This window comes from Convolutriloba macropyga, chromosome 2 (genome assembly GCF_964194025.1).
Source record: "Convolutriloba macropyga chromosome 2, txConMacr16.3, whole genome shotgun sequence".
Classification (NCBI taxonomy): Eukaryota; Metazoa; Xenacoelomorpha; order Acoela; family Convolutidae; genus Convolutriloba; species Convolutriloba macropyga.
This window is the reverse complement of record NC_134469.1, coordinates 51,711,130-51,737,696: the sequence shown is the minus strand read 5'-3', so window position 1 is coordinate 51,737,696 and position 26,567 is coordinate 51,711,130. Positions and strand designations below refer to the sequence as shown.

Below are 26,567 nucleotides of genomic sequence, written 5' to 3'. Positions count from 1 at the left end.
AGTAAAAGTTCACAAAATTTATAGTTGCATAAGTGAGTCCAGAAGTCATTTTTTGAGTGAGGTCAGTCATGCAATTGACATAGAAGCAGAAAGGACTTCATGTACAAGAAATTCAATTGCAAAGCAGTATGGTTCACTGAAGTCATCAAAAAAGTCAATTCTAAGAAGTCAGGTCGTAAGAATCATCGATGGAGACGACGAATCAAAAAAACTTAGCCGGAAGAATTCCGGAAGCGACTCGAAGCGTAAAAACTTCACAAAACACCGTACCGTAATTGAAGCAAAAGCCAATACCTTTGTATTAAACCATTTACTCATTACTTCCCCTCGTCTGATCTAAAAATCGGTGACATTTAACCCACTGTCACCACGAGAAACAAAATGCAACAAAATGTTATATTATTGAAAATCTTTGGATGTTCAAATTACTGATAGGCTCGAAAAGCAGACATGGGTACCAATTTCCCTAAAAAGTCATGATTCTAGTCTCTTAAATATCGCTAAGTGAAACGGCAGATAATAATCTTAGAAACCAAGTTAAAAACTTCAAAAAAGAAAATTTTAACTTAGTTTTTTTAAAATTTTCTTATATATGCTCGTTGTATATATGCCTGACAACATGATTTCATACGAAATCAAAAACTAAAATAACAAAAGAAAAGACGTAAGCATAAGAATAAAGGCCAAAAAATTGTTTAAAAACAAAACCAAGGGAGGAAGAAAATTGAAATAAATAGTAATAAATGAAAGTTTTGGAAAACGCTTTCTAATAAATTCAGGGTACTGCCTTATCTTGGATGAAGTCAAAAGCAAAAAAAGACGAAAATCTAAGAGAAAGTTGAATTCATTCATTTTTTAACAGCTAAAAAATCATTATAACGAGTATAAATGTAGGTGCCAGTACAGAGCTAGTATGATACAAACTAGAATGTGAATAATATGGACACAAAATAAGGAAACCGTAATAAAAATATTAATTTTTGATTTTTGAAAGTTAAAAATCAAATTAAAGAAATCTAGAAAAACTAGTACATTTCATTGTTCAGCATTCGAGACAGAAAAATGACAACAAGTCATCCGAGACATGAGCAGAACAAAAAAAGGGAAAGCAGATTTCAGAAATACAAAACGTTGAAACATGTTGCAAAAAAATGGTCAAAAAACAAATCAAAGTTTTGACTATTATTCAAAAACCTATTACCAAAAAAGGTTGATTTATTTTTGAAACTAAATTAAGGTCCCTCGTGCTGCACAAAAAGAGTTTCTAATAATTAAATCCAAAATACAAACAAAAAACTGACAAAAGTTGGAAAAAACTATCAAAATCGGATTAGTATATGTACAATTTTACATCGAGGTAGAAAGAGGCGTTGAGTATATGAATTATTAAAGGAAAGTTGCCATACTAATTGATTTTTGACAAAAGGCGACCGAAAAATCCAAAAATGAGCAAATTAATAGAAAAAAGTTCAAGAAAATTAACTGGAAAATCAAAAAATTTGAGCCAATTTTGAATTTGAAATTCATTTTCAGGCTCAGCAAAACACTGTGGTATGAATTTCCGAGGTTTACATTTCATTATAGCATCGAATAAAAATTTTTTCTACAAAGATCCAAATTACAACAAAAAAACGTGGCCATTTAGACGAAAAAACGGCTAAAAACGGTTGCCTATATGTGCATTCAATCAAAAACTACTTTTCAAAGTCATTCACTAAACGCAGTGCATGATCAAAAAACTTCTCTAGCTCAAACAAATTAGTTCACGTGGCAATTTAACTCACTTTCCCTTTTAGGTCAAAACATCGTCTAAACGAATAGTACTTCTGGTAAAAAAGAAACCTTAAGAAAACCAATACTCCTCTTCGAGTCGTAAAAAAACAGCGATGTCCCCAATAATAGCCGCTATCGCGTCGCGGCTATTAATTAGAGTTGTTATTAAAATTGACTAAAACAAACAGCAAAATTTTTTTTGACAAAATTTGTTTTGATTTTAATTTCTTTGAGGAATTTTTTGCTGAAAGTAGAAAAACGAATTGTTTGTTTTTGGAGAGTGACGGAGAACAATGGGAGACTGTCCGAAGTATAACTTACGGTGTGAAGCATTCGAGAGGTCCCCCTGAATCGCCTTCGCAGGCATCAGCTTGAAACATATTACTGCCCAAAATGATCGACACATTCTCGTTCGAATCGATTTGTTCACCTCCTGCACAAATGTGACCATTGTCAAAACATTTAGACAATGCAGGCATTTCTTTTGGTCGGATACATTTCTTGATTGTTATGTAAACAGAACGAAGCTTGTCGGATAATTTGAACTCGCCCTGTTGAGAGCAAGACTTGTCAATTTGTCGGTCGCACCAAGCACCATAACCCGACACAGTTACCCATTCTCCCCACTGTGGTGACTGGTTTTCTTCTGGTAGCTTGATTGGCATTGCATACCTGAACAATTTATTTCGCATTTCATAATAATGTGCAAATAATTTATTTTGCAGATCTTCCCACAAATGCGTTTCTTTTTTACTTTAGTTCTTTTTTCCACCAAAAGACTTCAATGAATTTGATTTACAGGTGAAACTACAACTGGTGGCGCTTTTGATTTGCCTTTCAGAAATAATTTGGCGCCGTAAAATATCTGGCGCAATCAAATATAGCAAAATTAAATTTCTGAAATGAGTGATTTAGATTATATGAAAATTTAATGTGGCAACAATAACACGAAGAGAAGTCAAACAGGCCAAACAATGGGGGTCTCATGAACAGAACCTGCTGCTACAATGTTGCTTTAGCGTAGTCAGTGATTTTTTTTAAATTAAACTTAAAACTACCCAAGCTCAATGAAAATCTGATCCACTAAAATTCATTGGAAACTCCTCAAAACAGCCATTGGATTACTGATGCCTTGATTAAATTATATTATAAAATAGAATCAATTAGCTGTTTCAAATTATCATCGATGTTTGCTTGAACATCAATTATAACACGCACAATTTTTAAAATGCCGAAAGTCTGCGGTGCCAGAAGTTAAAATTCCAAAAGTACCTGTCTTCAAAGCCAGAAGCTGATCTACATGAATTTTTGGCATTTTCAAACTAGCAAGTTTCGTGTTTTTTTTTTTTGCAAGGTTACGTGACTCTACAGAGCTTTACGCGCTCCCCGATAAACACCAGAGTCTAAGCAGCGTCACTTGACCTATACCTCGCAGTCACTTACTTAGAGAATAAAATTGGTTGAGGAAGTGATACTACTGCTATGTCACAACTTTCGAGAATCGCTACGTCACTGTCGTAAAAAGTCACTACTTCAGTGCCCAGAGGGGTTGAGTAAGAAATGTCTCCAGACTTGATTTGTTCACCCCCAAAGCAGTGCCGTGCTGTGACAATTTGCGTGGCTGAAATTATAGTACCCCCGCAAACACTCGTGGCATCGTTTTTGAAAGTAGAGTCCATTCTGACAACCCATGGGTGCTCTACATGAGACACGACTTCTCCGTTGACTATTCTGGAGTTCTCGTAATTAATCTGAGTTTTGTAGTCCAGGATGTAAGGACAGCCCACGTAGGCCTCTGGTTCCGATATCGGGGTGATACAGATGTCTTGAAATGAACCGACTGTCGCCTTTTCAGCTTGTTGTTCCGACCCACTTGTGGGGGAGGAACTATATAATCAAATGGGTTTTTTTATTCAGACAATTTTGGCCGATCGATATATTCATCGTAGAGAAATGTGAGTGGTATCATTAAAAAGCTCGTCCAGCGTGGGATTCGAAATTAATTTTTTTAAATTTCGTATTTTTCGAGAATTTATCGAGGTTTAAAGCTTTGTGTGAACACGTGATATTTGCATGATTTTGTTCACTTTTAGCAAAACTTTTGTACAAATTAAGGCCGTTCTATAAAAATATTTTTTCAAAATTACATTTCACGCTGCAAAATGAATCAATTTTGTGCTACCAATAGACCGATAAAAAGGCTAGTTCTGGTCTCATAGTGAAGCTTACTATAAAAAAAATCGAATTCTGATTTTCTTAAGAAAATTTTTGCTACTCATTATTGTCATTTTAGTCACTTAGAGACTAGTCACTATTCATACGGAGGTTCTGTTAATGACAAACCTCATTTACAGTAAACTGATACCCAATGAACAAAATATTCGTTCTTAAGGGATCACTCATGTTTTTTTTTGTATTCAACTCTGAGTTTTCGAAATTTTTAATGAAATTTTGATTTTCATTTTGTGATTTTAATAAATTTTGGGAATCTTGGCATAAACTCACTAACTACAAGGTCGACGGACTTCCTAAAGTGCATTAGGTAAACCTATATAGTGATGTGAGTGTACAGCCAATGGCTGCTAAGACTTGAAGAAACTATTTTTCGAATTTTTTTTTAACTTTAACCCTTATTAAACTAATTTTCATGAACAGCAAGTCAGTCTCAGCAATTGCAGAGCCACGTTTCTTTTGAAAGCAAAAAAACTAATCTTATAAGTGGCTTTGTCTGCTAGTTATGTGTTTTATGACTTCAATAACACGAGATTTCATAATTTAAGAAAAAAATTCGGATTTTTTTTAAACTTTTGGTTCCTTTTGAAATCTAATCTCATTATCCTAATATTAATAGTTCGCATTGGCTTAGAAAAGGCATCCAAAGGATCATAGATAAAGTTTTCAGAAATTGTTTCGTTCAGAGATTGGTTTAAATGGTTTCGACATTTTTTGCTGAAATTTTTTTGGTTTTTGCCTGTATTTGTAGTTTTTTATAAAACCATAGGACTTATTGTGATGTCTTATTAATTACATATTGATGACAAACATCCGTATCTTCCATTGAGACATAACGTAGCGTATTTTTTGGATTTCAATGACAGCTATTGAATTTAATGGCTGTTAACACTTTAAAAATATTTTTTTAAGTTTTTTGACATTTTTTGTAATTTTGATTACCTTTCAACTTTTATCACAGTATCCTAATGTTTACAGTTTCCAGTGGTTGAGAGAAGACTTTAAGTGGATCAAAGACAAAGTTTTCAGAGAAAAGTTTATGATTTAAATGTCTTCGACATTTTCTCTCTCTTTTTCACTGAGTTTTTGGTTTTAGCCTGCTTTTGTTGTTGTTTTCATTATCATAATACTTATCGTGAAGTCTTATTGATGATTTAAGAATGACGAACATCTTCATAATCCTGTTGAGGAATAACATTGCGTGTTTATTTACTTCAGCTGATAGCTCTTGATTTTAGTGGTTGTTAAGACTTTTTTAAAAAAAATTGAAATTTTTTTGAACGCCAACCTTTATTAAACCTTATTAAACCTTTAATAAAGTTAATCTCAGTAATGACAGGACTCTTTTCCTTCTTCTTCCGCACAAAGCTAATCTGCTAGTGGTTTTAACTAAAAAATTTTCGTTTCATGACGAAAAGTTTTCATAATTTCAAAAAAGTTTGGCTTTTTTATATAATTTTGGTTCCTTTTCAAGTGTTATCTCATTAAACCAACACTGATAGTTCCCATTGGCATAGAGAAGACGTACAATGGTTCAAAGATAAAGTTTTCAGAGAAACGCTTATGGTTTCAATGGATTCGACACTTGCTTCGCGCAGTTTTCTACTGAGTTTTTGAATTTTTCATGTATTTGTTGTTGTTTTCATAATCAGAAGAGTTACTGTGATGTCCTGTTGATGACCTAAGAATGACAAATATCTTTGCTTTCTTATTCAGGTATAATTTAGCGTTTTTTTTACATCCGTTGGAATTGAATGACTGTGATATAACTGGTTTTCTCAAAAATTTCGTGTTTTTTTTTATTTGTTCTTACTTTTTAAGTCATATTGTTAAGAAAAGAACAACCCCACTGCTGTTGAAAATGTATATGTAATTAGAAAATTTTTTTCCAAAAACTTCTCTTTTCTTCAGCTTGATACCTTTCTCGCTTCTAATTAAGGATTAAAAAGATGATGTTACTCATTGCAGTCAGTTTATGGCAAAAATTTTCAAAGTTTATGATATTGTTCGATTTCAACTACTTTTTTTAATATATTTCAGTTTTTGTTTTTTTCGTCAACTTGTAAATTATTCTCATCATTGAGAGGTTCCATTCCTTGTAACTCAAAAACTATTTTTCCATTGATATCATTTCGTAACTGATGTTTCTTTTGCTGGACAATATGCGTTTTCATAAAAGTTTTGTGAGTCGTCAATATTTGTCTTTCTTTTTCTTCTCTTTTAGCACATTCGCTGAAAAAATTTTGTTTTTGCTTATTTTGTCGTTTGTTTTTTCCTCGTAGTCTTTCTAATGGCATATCGTGTGAGCGCTGTATCGGGGCGTGGTGTTATTTAATTCAATTAGTAGTGTGGTTGAGTTATGGTTTTTTTAAACTCGAATATCTATTTTTAATTATCTCATCAGGTTGACAATTAAGTCAAAAATGTCGATGTCGGAACATCATGTGCGAACGCACATTAACGAGCATCCTTGTTATCATGAATACTTTTTATCTAATGTCCTACCTGGCGGCCGTAAAAAAGCTCCGGGGCTAAACAGATGCCATTCTACGGTTGTTACTTTACTATAAATGTTCACCTGAACTCATATCAAAACAAATTCTCATTCGCCAGAAAAAGATGAGCTTGGAAAAGTAGTCCAGTAGGTGCCTAATATTCTGTAAGGCTGAGAAGATCTAGACTTCTAAATGTTCTGATGCATCTTGGAGAATTTGAAAAACTTTGAGAACGCTTCAAGTAGAAAAGTTGCCTAAAATGAACGAATTTCACCAAAACTGAAGTTTATAATGATAATAAATGTGACTGCTCAAAAAATGTAAAACCTTTATCAAAATGCCCCCTCTATGAAAAAATTAGGCTCAATTACTAGGTATGAAACATAGCCGGCAGATTGCCAGAAAATAGCTGCGATAGCTTCGTAGATCGGAATTCTCAAAAAGATAAAAAAAACAAACTGAAAAATTAAAATTTTTCTTTTTTTATTAAAAGTTGAGATGTTATATTTTGATTAGCAACCTCTGTAACATATTGCTGCTTCTCAATTAACTGCTCTCAATTAAGCTTCAATAAGAGTAACAAACCTTCAGTTGACCCCGTCCCCTATAATTAAACTAAAGAAATGTCACTTTGATAGTAGGCAAAGTCAATTTTGAGAGTTGGGTTAGCCACAATAAACCATAAACTAAATCCCGCGAATGAACAAGAAACCCCTCCAGGAACAAAATCTAGATCAAGAAAATAAGACGTATATAACGAAACAAAAAGACATAGCCAGAAAAATTCCGCAACTGACGTGAAGAAGTGTGGGAACAAAAATATGGTTCAGCAAAATATGACCCAGAAACAAATGAATTTCACAACCAGAAATAAAAGCTTTTGAAACCCAAACCTAATTTTTGTATCAGAGCAACCGTACTCTGTTTTAATAACTACAATAATCCGCTCAAAAATTATCAGATGTAAAAGGACAACGAAAACTGAATTAGCATCCGATAAAATTTACTTCTAGTTGCGATTCCAAAAAAATGTTGGCAAAGACCACAGAGGAATACAAGTAGTTTTCAACAAAATATTACAAAATAATATTTGACAAATAATCTAGCAAAGGGATCATAAAGAGAAAACCTAGGAAAAAGAAAGCGAATGACGAAGGACACAATCGAAAAAAATCTTTCACTAATTTATCCAAAAATATGCTAAAAAGCAACTTCCCAACCATTATTCCGGGAAAAGTTTTAATGAAAGCTTCTGTTATACCAGTCACTTATCCAAAATTTTTCGGAAAAAACAATAAACAACAATTAAAATATGAAAAGATCAAAAACAAAATCCTTAAAAAGAATTTGTACAATTTTCTGTCTTGCCTTCAATTTTCACGCAAAAACAACACCACCTAAAGAATTTACTTTAACTTAGATCTGACCAAAAACACTGCGTCAAAAAGCATAAAACGGGATAAAATAGACAACACACAAAAAAACAGACAAAATTCTTTAAAAAATTTTTCAAGTTCAATTTTTTGCAATTTTCTTTAGGACAAGTAACTCAAAATTAAATTCAATCAATTTGAAAGACCACTAGAGCTGCCAGATTGACTCATTCCAACCACACAACTCCCCAAATGCTACAAACATTAACAGAATTACAGAAACTGTTTTAAAAAAAACTTAAAGCAAGTCAAAATGATTTAAAAATAGCTCAAAATTGGAACTTAATTTGTAATGTTTCTTCCATGTGGTGAAAAATGCTTCGAAACACAGAACCACTGGCTTTTATAACTGCAAAAACACATTTGACAGAAAACTTTAGTTCAAACTAAGAAACCACTCCGAAAAAATTGCACGTGTTATAAAAAAATTTTGCTCGCGTAGCAAAAATATGTTCACACCTAATATCCATGCTCTCTCTCAAAAAACAACATGAACAGACAACCACTCTCTCTTTTCTCTGTTCCTTAATTCGAGCAGCCATTTGACCTAAACGCTTAGTTTTCATGTGCTAAATTGATTTTTTCATCTTGTTTAAAACACATTCGAAAAAAATTCTCGATCAAAGAAATTAACATAGCCGGAAGAATTCCACAAACGACTCGGAAATGACCATTTTGGTAGACATGCACTTAACATAAATGTACAAAAAGGTTTTGAAACAAAAACAGGATAAATAACATGAGAAAAATAACTGCAAAAATTTGATATTGCATGTGCTAAAGTTTATTTGAGTTGTTCGCTACACTGCTGGATCAATTACCCACCCGAACAATTGTTAAAAATGCAACTAAAACAATTGTTAAAAATGCAACTAATTGAAAATCTGAAAAAATTGTACATTTCAGTTTAGACAGAGGTGCAATATTTAGCTTTCAGGTGTTAGTTCATAGTATCAACATAGTATTTGGCCGGCCGAGAGAAACCACAGCGAGAAATTTGAAAATAGAAGAAATAGGCAAAGAATATAAAAAAAAATTCCAAAACTGAAAATTCGCTCCAATTTACTGAACTTTTAAAACCAAAACAACTCAAAATTTATATCAAATAAAACGACAAAAAACAAAAACTGCTAGAGCAACTAAACTCAACCACAAAAACTGCTAAAAAACTAATCAAGCGAAATGTTAAAAGCAGCAAAAAAATGAATCTAAAAGTGTGATAATCGATTCATTTGGTCAAAAATGCTATTGAGCAATATAAATAGTTAAATAATTAAGAGAAACGCCTTTGTCTAAAAATGGTCGGATTTAAAATTAAAAAAGACGCGCGCTCAAAATTTTTTTCGCACCTTATTTTTCGCTCTTTAGAAAACAGCCGTATGAACAAAAAGAACTCTTTTTCGGCCCTTCATTCAATTTAGTTCGGAACCCGAACCACTTTTATTTCACGCCAAAGAAAACCATAAAACCTATTCGAGTCGTAAAAATAGGTCACCATTACACCTGAAAACCATAACGCTTCTTCGAGGTAAAAATAGGTCACCATTAGTCATTTTTGTTTTTGAGTCGTAAAAGAGAAGCGCCACCAATATATTTCCTCGAGTCATGAAAAGACAGTTCCCCAAAACAATTCAAATTCTTTGCATTGTAAGACATAGCCGGAAGATTACCAGAATAACCGCGAAAGAAGAGACTTGCGTGCCGTATAATATATAGATAGAAACAGAGACAGACATAAGTCGAAAAATTTATCGAAGCCGCTCAAAAAGCTATGTTAAAATTATTCGGCGATATATTTAAAAAGCTTCCAAAAATTCATTGCGCACAAGCTTTTTAATTAGGGACCTTTATTACACGTATGCGTTCCTTTGACCTTAACCAAATTCAAATTTAACTTAAGTTTGAAAGTACATAGGTCATTTTATTGAGTGAGGTAAGTCACTTAGGATCAAATCTAATCACTCAAATGAGCCTAAAATGTTGGTTAAGGAGAGTGAGAAATGACGTCAAGCGCACAAGTGCCGTTAGTGAGAGCAATAAATCATTCAGAAAATTTGGTTTTTTCAGTTTTGCCGTGTGAACAAATGTAAAACAAAAAAGAGCGTCAGACGACGAAACCAGAACCATAACCGAAGAAACCTGGAAACGACCCAAAGCGTCAGATCTTCAACAAAAACCATTACAAAAGAAGCTGAAACAATTAGCGTTTGAAATCTTTAGCTCTTTACCTCACCAGGTTTGGTTTTTAAAATTGGTGAGATTAGTACCGCTGTCACCACGAGAAAAAAGCCGCAAAATAATTGTTAACGTTACAAAATGACCAAATTTTTTGACAGCCAAAATAATGATAAGCTCGAAAAAGTGACATGAATAAGAAATGTCATCAAAAAACAAATGATTTTGGTCTAGAAAAATAGAACTCTGCAATCAACTGTAACACCCGAAAAGACATTGCGAAATAATATTCCTAGAAACTAAGCTGAAATTTTCTAAGGAAATAGAAAAGAACACTAAAAATTAGAATTACGCAAACCATTACAGTTATCCTTTTGGAATCATAGCACATAGGCCAAAAAGAGATAAAATTCATCTCTGGTTGAAGATATGGTATACAAAATTACTTCAAACTATAGCAAAAATTATAATAATCATGAAAAGACCAAATAAAAAAAATATCCAACGGCAAAAAATCGAATAGAAACAAAACCAAGACACAAGATAAATCGCTGAAAATAGTAATCAGTCAAAATTTTGTAAATCAATTGCAATCCGGAACAGAAACCAAAAGAGTACTACTTTATTATGGAAGTTGAAATCGAAAAAATAATACAGAGCAAGAAGTTTTTCTCTATTAAGCTTTCGAGAAAGCAAATAGCCGTACACCTGTATAGATAGAAACGTAAAAGCAGAATTATAAGCTTCGAAACACAAAAAAATTTTCCAAATAAATGTCCAAAACATTTAAATTTTGCAGTAGTTAAAACCCCAACAGAAACAGAAAGGCTGGGAAAAATCGGATTAGGATGTGCACATTTTTATCAAACAAAAACATATCACGTTATAAAGAAGAATCGAAGGCCGTATCAAAAGGAAGTTGGCACATTGACTGATTTTTGTAACTCTCAGCTTATAGATGCAAAATAAAAAAATTAATGAAAAAAGCCAATTTTTTTTAAATCAAGAAATCTGTGATCGATTCGAACTTGAAGCGCAGTATTAGGCTTTCCAAAACACTATTTTATAAATTTTTCAGAGTTACATTTTAATATAGCGTCGAATAAACGTTTGTTTACACAGAACAAGGCAAATTGCAAGCAATAAACATGGTCCGATTGGACAAAGAAACGGCTAAAAACTTAGCTAAATATCTATATGGCATTCTGACATAAACTCGTTTCAATGTCAAAAAGGTATTCACTGATCGAAGCGCATGATCAGAAAAAGTTCTCTCGCTCGGAAAATATTAAATTAAGCGCCATCTGAGCGAATAGTACTTCCGGTAAAGAAAACCTCAAGAAAACCAATACTCCTCTTCGAGTCGTAAAAACCAAGAGCACCGCAATATAGCTCCGCTCAGGTTGCAGCTTCGGAGCTATAATAAAGAGAAGGCCAATAATAGCCCAAGCTATCGGTTTGCGGCGATTAATAAACTAATGCTTACTTTTGTGCTTATACTGTTTTTACAGCCAGCAATGTAACGAGATATAACTTTTCATTCAAGATGGACATATTCTATTTCTCTTTACTCTAGCGGCAGGGACGAGGGGGTGAAAAAGAGTAACATAAACCGACTGACGTCGGAAAAATTGCTCTCGAATGACAGGCGGTGGAATTTAACTAAGTGGCTGTCGCCTCGATAATTTCATTTTATGGGTGCAAAAACATCAACCGACGGTAGGATTCGAAACCTGATCTCCCGAGTGCAATTCGGTCACCTCGATGGAGGTATTAACCACTCGGCTTTCTTGACTTGCCATCGAGTCTCTGTCTCTAACAATTGGTTTTATTTGGACAACAAACTTTATTCTGAACTGAGAGCAATTGAACTCACTCAAAAATCAAGAGGAAATGCGTGAAAAAGTCACCTGTGAAGTCAAAGATTATTCTAGAAGAAAAGCGCAAAACGGTCAAGCGAAAAAGTTGCATAAAAAGACACAAAAATTTACAATAATTGCTTCTCATTCTAGAGAAATTAAACAGCTTCCGTTTAACATATGTGGGACCCGGAGAGCATGTGGTTGCGGTGAAAAGGGGAAAATGCTATATTCCTTGAAGGTAGCATTGAGAGTGTTGGATCCTGAGGTTTACTGATCTGGCAAATGTTGCATACTGACACCCAAAGGGCCGCTCTTGGCTGCATTTTTTTTGGCACAAGTCACTCGATTTGCTGTTAAGTCCAGCTGTAAAACATGGCGACGACATCACAAATAGTGGATTGCGCAAAGTGACTTGATTGGCTAAATAGTTGTTTTCACTGAACAATGAGAATTTCAGTTGAGGCAAACTAAAAAACAGAAATAATTTGTAATCTTGCAGGAACAGTTATTGTTGTAACTCCATTTTCAGTACGTTGCCATTGTCCGAAAAGCAATTCAATATATTCGGTTTTTTATGGGGGGGGGGGGGTCAACCCCTAAAGTAAGTTTAGTTGTTGTTGTTCAATTAGAGGGTTTGATTTTTCACCGTATATACTATTTTTCGTTTTTTTAGCATTGTATTCAAGAAAACAATTTAAAGGAAAAACAATCATAATGAGGAACTCAGCAGTTATATTCGGCTTCTCAACAACTTTAATGACTATGTTTCCAAATAGTGTTATTAAAAATGTGCAATTATACTGTTATTAAAAGAGAGTTATTAAAAGTTTAATGTTATGGAAAAGTATTTTTTTATATTCGTAATTCTAACCTTAAGTATATTTGGTTGCCTGTGACTCAATTAGTTAATGATAATAAAATAATTCGAAATTTTCATTTTTGATTCATTAAGGAAGGAAAACAGTTGTCGCTCATTTTTCAGCTTTGCTGTTTAAAAATTGAATTGAATGATGATGCAACTAAATGCTAATTTTGAAAAATATTTGTTCTAATCACTTGATCTCTTTAAAAATGAGCTCCACCTAAAATGTTCTTTTTCTGTCCATTCTTGAAATTGAACTTCAAATTGAATTTCAGAATTTCAGGAAAACTGTGATGCGTCTCAATTTACATTTCTTAAATTTAATTTTCAATAGTTAAATTCTTTGTACACTCTTTAGATGAAAATTTTCAAAATGGCGTAAAAGATATTAGTAGATATGACTCTCAGTTACAATTTAAGTTTATAAATTAAACAATTTATATTTATGTTAATAACAACTATGTATCAGGTTATAGTGGCTTTGTGTATAGCCAATGGAGTGAATAGATATATCATGTGGTAATGTTCCTCAAATTATAGGCAAGATTTTACATTGTGAACTTAATGAGAAAGTTAAACAGATTTAACATGTGACTAAACTTACAGCATCTTACAGAAAAGTGTCAAGCATCTATCGATTTTTTTTTCGATTTTTTTCAGTATATATATATATATATATATATATATATATATATATATATATATATATATGCTCACCAATTTTTCTGAAATTGGATCTATTAAAACATTGATGATTATTGTCGACAGTAGTGATGTGTTTTTCTGGGCAAACTACGGCGGGGGACATAAGTGTCGTCCCGTGAACACTACCGGGCGGGGGGCACAAGTGTCTTCCCGGTCAAACGACAGGGGGGACACCTAAGATTTTTCCTTTCTTTTTAGGAGTCTTATGGAGGGGAGGGGGGGGGGAACTTTGATAAAACAACATTTTAAGGAAACCAACAAGAAAGAATTTTAAAAACCTTGGGAAAAGGAGCTGTCATGTAGACACACACAAAAAGATAATCATCATACCCTGCAAAAAGTTACCTAATTTTCATTTGTCTATAATGCTTGCTCAAAAACAGCATGACAACAACTATCGCGAAGGTAGATTTAAAATCCATTCATGAAATCTATTAATTAATAAAAACAGACAATCCAGAGCATAATGGAATATTTCTTTACTTTTTGGCAACCTGCTTGAACTTGGACACCGATGTTAACCTAGAAATTGCACTAAAGTTGAGGCCCTATGTGGTATCATTGGAATAGATAACACCTCATTGGACACTTATTTGAAATCATTAAAAGTGCTTCACTTACATGCAATTCTTCATGATGTCTCCGGATTTATCGCAGAGTATAGCCAAAAGGGTCCAGGACACTCTTACGTTTTGCCTTCTCCAATCACAAGAGCTTACGATAGTCAACTGACTGATTTAATCTTCTGCGTGTTCAGGAAAATGTTCAAACGTAACTTAATCAGTTTGTTGGAATGTTGATCCCGGAGGTTGTTGTTATAGATTCCAAATTTTTTCGACAAAAAGAGTGGATTCATTATAAAAGAGTTATCTATTTGTTCAAACAACTACTCAGACATGTTTCTTTTTCTTCCTCCTATTTACTTCAACTCGCTGTCCTTGAGTGAGAAGGAATCGCATCAGTGGGTAACGAAGCATTTGAATGTTATTTCGTGGGACAGCGGCAGCTACCTTTACTGGTTTATATCACAAATATTTATAGCAATCAAGGTCCGATTTCCTATTGCTATATTCTACGCAAAGGGGAAGGAGAAGACGGAGACACTGCAAAAAATCCTTCAAAAAGACGTCACAAATTTAGAAACCTTGCTATTTCCAAAATTTGAAGAAATCTTCACTCCAGTAGATTGCTTGACTTGTTCACTTCATACATCTATACTACCATTCAAACAAAAGAAAAAGCATTGCGCAAAGAGAAAGGCACAGGTGTACTTTTATTGGATAACACTACCACTAATGAGTCGTCGTGTGGAGAGAGCTCTTCCTTCACATCTTCCAGCAAATATATCTCCAAATTTGACAGTATGCAGCTGCATTGCGAGTGATAACCAGTTCACAGTGACTTTTCTAAAAAAAAAATTGATTCTCGATGATAAACTATACCGAGGAAGCAGCAAATACTTGGTAATACTGCTGGAATTGAAACACTAAATAAATATCTTTCACTGCTGGAGTACTTTCACATGTATCATGTCTTTACAAGAGAAAATGAAAAGACTGAAGCTAACCCTTTACCTACGCCCAATTATCCAGTGCCAGTACCAGTACCCCTGGACAATGAGAGTCTCCCCGATGAAGTCAAGGAGGTAGTCAGAGAAGGGAAGGTGGAGTCAAGTGTCTACTATGGCAGTGACTACGGATTCCAAGCGAACTAAAAAGTACCATATAAGAAGGAAGACAAAAACTCTGAATTTAAAACTTACAATTTTTTTGGTTGACGAACTAACTGAAAAATGAACTAACAAATTGCATAACTGTGAATTAAACTCATTTTCGAAAATTTTTTGCTTTCAAAAAGAGTCAATCAGAAGATCAATCAGATTGCGCTGGGGGTGGAGGAGCAGGAATCACTGATTTGGTTTTTGATGATCAAAACCAAGAGAGACGGTGTTGGAGGTTTTGCAACTCTAGACTACCGCGCTCTGAGGTAGTTGATTTTACACAAGTTTCTATAATATTTTTTCTTATTGTAGTTTCAGTGACCAAATTAGTTTTTTTCCACCTCGAATGTGAATAATTAACATTTTGGTTTTCATTGCTATCGTGCACAGTTGGATACGCACTTCCAAATGCTAAGTTATGAATAAAATAATCCCAACAAGTGATCCATTTTTCATGGCAGTATGTGGTCCTTCAGGTTGCGGAAAGACGGAAATTATTTTTCAAATGCTTCCTAAAAATACTTTTTACCATAATTTTATGTCAATACACTATTTTTACCAAAATTATCAACCAAATTTTCAAACGATGGAGCGTAACTTGAAAATTTAATTTACCAATTTTTTGGGATTTGCATTTATTTCACAGTTGGAAAACTGTTTGCTAATCTTTGACAATTCTTACCCGGAAATTTTCAATGACAAAGAGTTTTCAAAACTTGCAACTGCTGGACGCCAAAAAAGCAGTGTTCGCTATGATAAGCATAATTTGTTTCAAGAGAGTAAATTGTATCGAACAATTGATCTCAACACAACACACATCATTTTGTTCCAATCTCCCAGAGATAAACAGCGGCAAATTGTATAAGAAAACCACTCATTAACACAAACTTTTTAAAGGACAGCTATGATCTTGCAACAAAACAACCATTCGGACACTTATTGATTGATTTAGACCCAAAAGCAACCGACTCACTACGTATTCGTCAAATTTTGTACCACCGGAGGCGACAATTTCTTATCTGCCACCTTCCAAAGCTGTAATTACCCGGCTCACAAATGAGAGAGAAAGAAATATGTATGCTGAGGCAAATGCTAGAGATGTCGGAAAGCATGCCAAAAAATCATCAAAAATTATCAAACAAATTTATAAAATTTTTCTATGAATGCTTCCTCAATGTTATAAATGGAAACGTGCCCACAGATAAAAATTTACTTGAAAACTACGAATCATTAGTCCAACATTTGTTTTCAAAAGAGACAATTTTGAGGAAAAAACGTCAGCTATTGGTAACAAATTTACAGCTACTCCGAAGCTTAAGTCTCTCCTGTTAACTCTCCTTGAAGAATTAGTAATGCATGCGGAAGAGTTTGTCTTGATACCGAAAAGAATGTTTGTGTCAAACGACAGAGTAGTCAGAAACTTCAACTGTCACTCCTCCAACGAAACAACCCAACAAACTTTGAGAACAAAGAGAGCAACAGATTTTGAGAGCAACAGATTTTGAGAGCAACAGATTTTGAGAGTTCAGATTTCGAGTAAACAGGAAACTAATAAAACTAATATCTTGAACAAGAGCAAAAGAAGAAGAAGAAGTAGTGTTGATTTTAAAATTGAATTGGATCATGGAAGTGAAAGTGTACAGTCTTTCTTTAGTGATAATGGCAAAATTGAGCCCGTATTGAAAAAAAGACATTGACTTTTTGACTTTAAAATGTCAGAAGTAGAATTAATGGAAGAAAACAAAATCCAATGAGCTGAAATCGCCCTCAACAAAATATTTAGTTCAAAAACAATTTTCATTGAGGACCCGAGGGTTTCCTTCATATTGAGGACAAACCTATGAGAATTTAATATCAATTTTTGTACAATTTTCAACAACCGACAAAGAATATTGACCTAGCCGTGTACACAAATCTTTTTTATGAACTCAAGATTTCCCCGCGTTTAGTATCCAACACTCATGCTAAATAAGTTTTCAAAGAAGTTTACATCGAAGAGCAGAAAGAAGAGGAAAATGAACCACGTCAAGGAAAATTAGAACAACAAAGAAGCGAACAGAGCAGTGGAAGTCAAAGTAAAGCCTTCGAATGAAAACCTGCAGAATCAAAAAATCAAACAAACAAAAAGACAGAGCAGGAGACGAAAGGAAAAATGGTCTCATTATAAAAGATGTGCAACTACTGAATAGACTCTATTCTAAAGGTCCCAAATCATTCAGAAGTTCAAAGCAATTGCAAGATTTGAGCAAAATATCAATGACAAAATTCAAAATTTTTTTTGAAACAAAACCATCCTTCACAAAATATCGTGCTCAGCGGTTGAGTTTTCCGCGATTAAAAGTAATCTTCAACAACCTGAATGAAATACGGTCTATAGATTTAGCTTATTTTGATAAGCTTGCAAAATACAATGGTGATGTCAAATATTTGCTCGTAGCAGTTGATTGCCTCTCGAGGTATTTACGTGTTGAACCGTTGAAAACAAAACACGCAACAAAAACTGCAAAGGCCTTCCGAAACAAGATCAGTCACAAGCAACCACAAAAAGTTTGGGTAGATGATGGTACTGAGTTTTTGAGGGCTTTCAAATCATTCTGCAACAAACGAGGAATTCATCAGAACAGTAGTTTCAGCGATAAGAGGTCTGCGTTTGCAGAGAGAAACGTCAGGTCGCGTAAAAACAATACTTACAGATATTTGAAGGAAGTATAGACATATTCTTATATTAACAATTTAGAAAAATTAGTAAATACTATCAACTCCCGTGTTAATCTTATCACCAAACTTGCTTTTAACAAAGTTACCAAAAAAGATGTACCAAGACTTGTTTCATTAACTGTGGAGACACGTCGCTTTCAAAAACCAAAACTTTACGCTGGTGATTTTGTTCGAATGGTTAAAAAGGAAGAAAAATTCCGAAAAGGATACAAGCAAACATTCACTGACGAAGTTTTTGAAGTTGCCGGTATTCCAACGCTTAATCCACTTACATATTCTTTTATTGATTCTAATAAAGAAATTATCCAGGGCAAGTTATACCAGCCAGAATTACAACTAGTACAAGAATCTCTAGATGAAATTGAGTAGTAACCGTTTTGAAGATGAGTTCACTGTGCACGTTATATCATCTGCTTCGATGGACATTTTCCCGGAAAACAAATTAGCAAACTTCATAATTTCTTTTGACGATGAAATTAATCTTACAGGAGACTGGAGAGTGGCTCTGAGTGAAATTATTTTTCCGAGCCGATAAAATTTGAACACATAGTTAATGGAGATTTAGTTGCGTTCAGTCTCAGGGGATATGAGGAATCACAAAACCGGGCAACTGGATCTAATGTCATTTCCTAACCCTACACTGGAGAAAAATTAGATTTAACGGCCGGCACTAATGACACAGTTGCTCAAATTTTAGCAACTATCAAGAGAATAGTCGGACTGCCTAACTTTTTTCCCAAAAAATCAAAAGCAGTGGGAAATATGAAATAATTTTTGGTAAATACGAGGGAATTACCTTTCCAAGTTAACAAATACCTAGCATAGTTGGCTTTAAAGGTATTCCGGATGGTTACGAAATTCAAATTGGATTCAAAGTGATTGCCACAACAGCGAAGCGATTAATAAATACGATAATACAAAAGCATATTATGGTGATTTTCCTGCAGACTTTGCGCTGAAAAGCATAATTGAGAATGAGTATGTGGGTGATGCAAAAGCACCATTGTTAAGAGTAATTGATTGAAAATAATGTTTAAAAAACGGTAGCATTTGTGAGTTAGAGCCCACTCACCGGAGAGTTTTCACAAATTTAGAACACAAAAAGCTACTTTCGAACAACATTCAATCAATATCAATTGAGCTACGAATTGAAACGGAGCAGTTATTTCTCTTTTTGGGGACTGGTAAAGTTATTTTAATATTACAACAGAAAAAATTTGGTGATTAAATGGATTCCTACTACGCAAAACAAGAATAATCATTGCCTCAATTTTCCGGTCACTATAGACGAAGGGGTAGTGGTTTCGGAGCATTAGCTAGCGGTATTGGATGTGTTGCACTGCCACTTGCTCGGAAATTCGTTTTGCCAGCAATTAAGCGCATCGGAGAAGAACTGTTGCTGCGAAATATCCCTGAATTGATGGGTGTTATCGGTAAAAAGAAATCACCAAAGCAAGCTCTAAAGAACACCATATCAAAGACAGTGAAAAAACAAACAGGTGGTTTTTTAGCCTTCCAAATGAGACGAAAAAGAAGGTTGAGAAGGAGTTCTTCGAAACGCCTACGCACTGGACCAAAGAAAACAACCAAACGCAAAGTCACCATTTCACAAAAAAGAGTACCCAAAAGAAGTCGGTCGGACTTCTTCGCCAAAGAAAAAGATGACAGGTAATATGTTACCAGCCGAAGCAACTGATAGTATGTTGAATTTTTTCGAGAAACCAGCTCTCCTTGTTACATTTGATGGAGGCTTTTATCAGAAATTGGGACCGGTTTACAGTTCTAATGGACCAATGGTAGAGTTTGAGGTTGCAAGAGACCGCAACAATTTCATTGATCTCCAAATTTGTTTTCATGAAATCAAATGCAAGATTGTACAGTCATCTGACGTTGGTTTGTGATATGGCAACACTGCTGCTGCAGTTGTGACTAAAACAGACGCGCCATACTTTTGCAACAACGTCCTACATTCATTTTTTTCTGATTGTACAGTATGTGCTAACGGTTTGAAAACTTTAAGTGCCAATGGTAACTATGCCAACAAAAGTTCCATCGAAACCGAGTTTTCTCACAATAAAAGGTCAAAAGCACCTGGTTGGCATGTCAAGGCTATTCTTATGAAGCAAAGCCAGAAGAAATAGCAGCATCCGAAGTCACCAGACCAAAAACTCAAGTCAGAGGATCTGCTGAGTGTGCATTTTACGGAAAAGTGGCGTTTAACTTCTTTACCTGTGATTGACCTCTTCTCAGCGGTGTAAAACTTCGAATCTCTTTTCGAAGATCAATTGACAATTTTTTGTTAATTTCAGATGACGCTGGAAAACCCTACGAAATAAAAATTACAGAAGCTAACTTATATGTACGGAAAATGACGCTGAATGGTGATTTTGTGTCAGCACTAGAAACCACCCTGCTGTGCAGTCCAGCATCTTATTTTTACGTAGAAACGATTACTTATTTTTTTCTGGCTTCTGCTGGTTTGCTGAGTTGGAGACAAGAAAATGATTTTGGTAGAGAACCCATTAGAAGACGCGCCATTTGCTTAAAAACGAACGAAGCTTTCCTCGGAAGCAATCTGCTCAACCCAATTCTTTATAGCAAATTTGAAGGATATTTGAAGGAAGTATAGACATATTCTTATAATAACAATTTGGAAAAATTAGTAAATACTATCAACTCCCGTGTTAATCTTATCACCAAACTTGCTTTTAACAAAGTTACCAAAAAGATGTACCAAGACTTGTTTCATTAACTGTGGAGACACGTCGCTTTCAAAAACCAAAACTTTACGCTGGTGATTTTGTTCGAATGGTTAAAAAGGAAGAAAAATTCCGAAAAGGATACAAGCAAACATTCACTGACGAAGTTTTTGAAGTTGCCGGTATTCCAACGCTTAATCCACTTACATATTCTTTTATTGATTCTAATAAAGAAATTATCCAGGGCAAGTTATACCAGCCAGAATTACAACTAGTACAAGAATCTCTAGATGAAATTGAGTAGTAACCGTTTTGAAGATGAGTTCACTGTGCACGTTATATCATCTGCTTCGATGGACATTTTCCCGGAAAACAAATTAGCAAACTTCATAATTTCTTTCGACGATGAAATTAATCTTACAGGAGACTGGAGAGTGGCTCTGAGTGAAATTATTTTTCCGAGCCGATAAAATTTGAACACATAGTTAATGGAGATTTAGTTGCGTTCAGTCTCAGGGGATATGAGGAATCACAAAACCGGGCAACTGGATCTAATGTCATTTCCTAACCCTACACTGGAGAAAAATTAGATTTAACGGCCGGCACTAATGACACAGTTGCTCAAATTTTAGCAACTATCAAGAGAATAGTCGGACTGCCTAACTTTTTTCCCAAAAAATCAAAAGCAGTGGGAAATATGAAATAATTTTTGGTAAATACGAGGGAATTACCTTTCCAAGTTAACAAATACCTAGCATAGTTGGCTTTAAAGGTATTCCGGATGGTTACGAAATTCAAATTGGATTCAAAGTGATTGCCACAACAGCGAAGCGATTAATAAATACGATAATACAAAAGCATATTATGGTGATTTTCCTGCAGACTTTGCGCTGAAAAGCATAATTGAGAATGAGTATGTGGGTGATGCAAAAGCACCATTGTTAAGAGTAATTGATTGAAGATAATGTTTAAAAAACGGTAGCATTTGTGAGTTAGAGCCCACTCACCGGAGAGTTTTCACAAATTTAGAACACAAAAAGCTACTTTCGAACAACATTCAATCAATATCAATTGAGCTACGAATTGAAACGGAGCAGTTATTTCTCTTTTTGGGGACTGGTAAAGTTATTTTAATATTACAACAGAAAAAATTTGGTGATTAAATGGATTCCTACTACGCAAACCAAGAATAATCATTGCCTCAATTTTCCGGTCACTATAGACAAAGGGGTAGTGGTTTCGGAGCATTAGCTAGCGGTATTGGATGTGTTGCACTGCCACTTGCTCGGAAATTCGTTTTGCCAGCAATTAAGCGCATCGGAAAAGAACTGTTGCTGCGAAATATCCCTGAATTGATGGGTGTTATCGGTAAAAAGGAATCACCAAAGCAAGCTCTAAAGAACACCATATCAAAGACAGTGAAAAAACAAACAGGTGGATTTTTAGCCTTCCGAATGAGACGAAAAAGAAGGTTGAGAAGGAGTTCTTCGAAACGCCTACGCACTGGACCAAAGAAAACAACCAAACGCAAAGTCACCATTTCACAAAAAAGAGTACCCAAAAGAAGTCGGTCGGACTTCTTCGCCAAAGAAAAAGATGACAGGTAATATGTTACCAGCCGAAGCAACTGACAGTATGTTGAATTTTTTCGAGAAACCAGCTCTCCTTGTTACATTTGATGGAGGCTTTTATCAGAAATTGGGACCGGTTTACAGTTCTAATGGACCAATGGTAGAGTTTGAGGTTGCAAGAGACCGCAACAATTTCATTGATCTCCAAATTTGTTTTCATGAAATCAAGTGCAAGATTGTACAGTCATCTGACGTTGGTTTGTGATATGGCAACACTGCTGCTGCAGTTGTGACTAAAACAGAAGCGCCATACTTTTGCAACAACGTCCTACATTCATTTTTTTCTGATTGTACAGTATGTGCTAACGGTTTGAAAACTTTAAGTGCCAATGGTAACTATGCCAACAAAAGTTACATCGAAACCGAGTTTTCTCACAATAAAAGGTCAAAAGCACCTTGTTGGCATGTCAAGGCTATTCTTATGAAGCAAAGCCAGAAGAAATAGCAGCATCCGAAGTCACCAGACCAAAAACTCAAGTCAGAGGATCTGCTGAGTGCGCATTTTACGGAAAAGTGGCGTTTAACTTCTTTACCTGTGATTGACCTCTTCTCAGCGGTGTAAAACTTCGAATCTCTTTTCGAAGATCAATTGACAATTTTTTGTTAATTTCAGATGACGCTGGAAAACCTTACGAAATAAAAATTACAGAAGCTAACTTATATGTACGGAAAAGGACGCTGAATGGTGATTTTGTGTCAGCACTAGAAACCACCCTGCTGTGCAGTCCAGCATCTTATTTTTACGTAGAAACGATTACTTATTTTTTTCTGGCTTCTGCTGGTTTGCTGAGTTGGAGACAAGAAAATGATTTTGGTAGAGAACCCATTAGAAGACGCGCCATTTGCTTAAAAACGAACGAAGCTTTCCTAGGAAGCAATCCGCTCAACCCATTTCTTTATAGCAAATTCAAATTGGAACAAATTTGCATTCACCATAGTGGTCTCCCAGTTGCTGAAAGTCCTATTTCAACTGATGATTCAAAACGTGTTTACTTTAACACTATGTCAGATCTAGCTTATATCGACAATGGACATGGAATCAGTCTAGAAGACTACCCAAACCATTTTATTATGGTTTTTGGTCTGATGAGTACTCAGCAGGCGTCTCGTGAGTTTATTCACCCTGAATTTACAAATTGTTCTGTATCAATAAAACTAAAGTTATCTGCTGCCTCAGCTCACAATGTAGAAACATTCTTTATTGGTGAAAAAGCAAGTACCATTTATATTGATTAGGCGCCGAAAGTTTCAAAGAATCATATTGCAACAAACTAATGGACAAAGACAACTTGAACCCGCTGATTTACAGATGTTCGAAACTAAGATATATAATTCGTAGAGTTTATGCGGTTGATAATTTTCCAACCGACTTTACCGACAACAGTTTCATTATAGTCAAAAATTCAACGTCTACATCGTTTGGAACTCATTGGATTCTTCTCTGCCAAAAAGATTAAAAAATTTTTTTGCAGATCCTGTAGGCCAAACTCTATCGTCATACAAACACTTGCAGGGCCGAATCGCCTCAAACTTTAATGTTAATACCGTATATGAATTACTGAGAAACCAACCTATACAGAACCAAAACTCAATTTTGTTTGGCTTATTTTGTATTTTTTTTGCTCATATTATTTTCAGTGGACGAAAACTTGTAAAAATGAGTGATATTGATTTGCTTCAATTTGCGCTTCATCTAATGTTCTAACTTTACTAACCTCTATTGAAAATAATTTTTTTTCAAAGTTTAATTCTTTCTTCATAAATGAAACGAACTCACAGAGAATCAGAATCAATTTCTAACTTTCAATATCCACTAATTAAAATATCATTATTTTACAAAAAGCACCAACATGCGGTCCAGAGAGAATCGACTGAACTCTTTCCAGATTTTCAGTTGTTATGTGATAACTTGGATGATTTTTCTGCTTCGATGCATTTTCTTCAAAAATTTGTGTCCAGCAAAGTTTCGTTGTAAGCATTCTGGTTGTTGAAATTTGTTTGTGACATTTTTCGTAATAATGGGCAAACGCTACTGTACGGAAGCAGCAATGTCCGCTTTTGGGTATTCGTTGAAATTGCTTTTTTTGTACTCCACTGCCAGCAATAATTTTTGAAAAACATCTCCCTTTGCCTCAGTGTATCCGTAAAGGCGAACAAAAACCTGAAAGTTGTAAAAAAACACGGAAATGAACACGGATTTTGTTTATTGAGAAAATCTGCTGAGAACACCGACACGTGGATGAGAACATGATAATGATTAGTAGGGTTATAATTGCAGTGGATACTCTCAAAATGCATCCAAAAGGCAAAGTTCTTGAGACAAGAAAAAGAAGGTTCTTGATTCCAATTTTAAAAAATTAAAGTTTTTCTGAAACTGCTTGAAGAATCCCGAGAACGCTCTTACGTTGCTTCCACCATTTTCTAAGATGTTATAATTAGTCTGACTTGTCGCGCTCGTCGTTTTTTTTAGTTTTACGTCTTTTTGCAGCTGGAGTTTTGTTAGCTTGATGGTTTTCCGTTGCTGTACCCACAGCAGCAGATTGCATTTTTGATGACTTTTTAGACAAAAGCTCAAACTCCTCTAAAGTTAGAGTAATTCGTTGTTGAATTTCAAATTCTTTATCATTTCTTAAACAGCTTGAGAAATACATAGGTACCCATATTTTCTTGACTTTATTGTTGCACGTATCAGTTTTTTCTCTGTTTGAGAGGTTTCAAAATACAAGTGTTCAAACTATGCGTCCTTATCAACATTAAATGGCATTTTCAAGAATTGTGTACTTAAACTCTGTCAAACTACCTGTTTTGAAAGAATTTTCGGAAACGATTTTATTTGCAAGTGCAGTTAACACACAACACAAAAAACACTGAAATGCTTGCTACTGATAAAAGCGCTCTTGGTTAACATGTAAGCTTTTGATTTGAATTTGAACGTAAATCTGGGTTATAAAACTTAGCAAATTCGTCAAAATGTAAGACAAAACACGTGACCCTCACATAAATTGTTTTTTTGCGTAGGTGACAAAGTTTATATTTGAATAATATTACTCAACATAGAACAGGACAGACCTAGTGCAATTTAATAGAAAACAATTGGGACCTCCGGGTGTATCCATAGATAAGAAATCACTCAAAATTACAAAGCAAGCGAAAACTTGTGGGCTTTAGGTGTTTGATATAACACAGTCTATGCTAAAGAAAACTGGTTAAAAACTTCTTGCTATTGTATGCATTATACACGTTAGTAAACATATCAACATAAAAAAACGGAAAACTATTGTATTTGCGTCTGCGTAGATAAAACCTTCTTAACACTTTGCAACTTTTTACCAATACATAAAACTATAACACAGACAAAACTATTGTATTTGCGTCTGCGTAGATAAAACCTTCTTAACACTTTGCAACTTTTTACCAATACATAAAACTATAACACAGACGGATTTTTTTATTTGTTTCACACTCAAGACAATAGTTGTTCAGCTCCACTCTAGTTTCAACAGAACAAATTGTAAAAGCGCTTCACCAATAATGGCTTACCATGTTTTTTGCTAGTCTGAAGATTCTTGGGAGCGCAGTATTGATTATCACAGTCAATACGAAAACAACATCGTTCTTATATAGCCAAAGAAAACTAGCAAAAAAAGCTGTCGGAGATCAATTGAACAATGCATCATACCAAAAGTGTTCATGATTATTGTTGCAAAACTACCAGTAAAATATGTGTCTACAGAATGCTATGGCTCAAAAACTGTGCTAACAGCTGGCAGATACAGTTTTCCAAGAAAAATGCCTCCACTTTTCCCCTATGACATCGACACATTTTCTCCAGACACAAAAATACTTTTGTACCGATACAATTAAGACTGAGTGCCTATTCTTGAGAATCATTTTGGCCACTTCCAGGCAATTGAAGAACTGGCTCAAGTTTTGGGAATTCAACCTTCGCCATCCTCACCAGCCACTTCACCAATTGGATCACCGGCAACAAACGACCCAAGCCCCATTGTTACGCCGGAAACAACAGATACAAAACAAAAAACAGTTATCGCTTCAATCATGGACAAAACGTATTGGATTATGGGGTCAACCGAGCAGTTCGAACCAAAAATTTGGGTAGTTCTCTTCCTTCAAAGACATTTTTTGTGACACCAACGCAAGCGTGCAGAAAATGCTTCAGTATCCTTCGAAACGTACAGAAATTCTACCAACACAACACTCTTGAATTCAGAGACTCCCAAAGTATGCAATGCTCCTCAGAA

General features: G+C 34.7%; 1 protein-coding gene across 1 annotated transcript in view; it reads right to left on the bottom strand.

Moving 5' to 3' along the window:
* The window catches only part of LOC142335339 (coagulation factor XI-like), a 74,531-nt gene that overhangs the window by 9,767 nt on the left and 38,197 nt on the right, over positions 1 to 26,567 (bottom strand). Inside the window, exons 2-4 of the mRNA XM_075383790.1 lie at positions 12,208 to 12,437; positions 3,217 to 3,604; positions 2,095 to 2,445 (exon numbers count right to left, since the gene is read on the bottom strand). Of these exons, the coding sequence (XP_075239905.1) occupies positions 2,095 to 2,445; positions 3,217 to 3,604; positions 12,208 to 12,437 (969 nt within the window). The remainder of the gene's footprint in view (positions 1 to 2,094; positions 2,446 to 3,216; positions 3,605 to 12,207; positions 12,438 to 26,567) is intronic.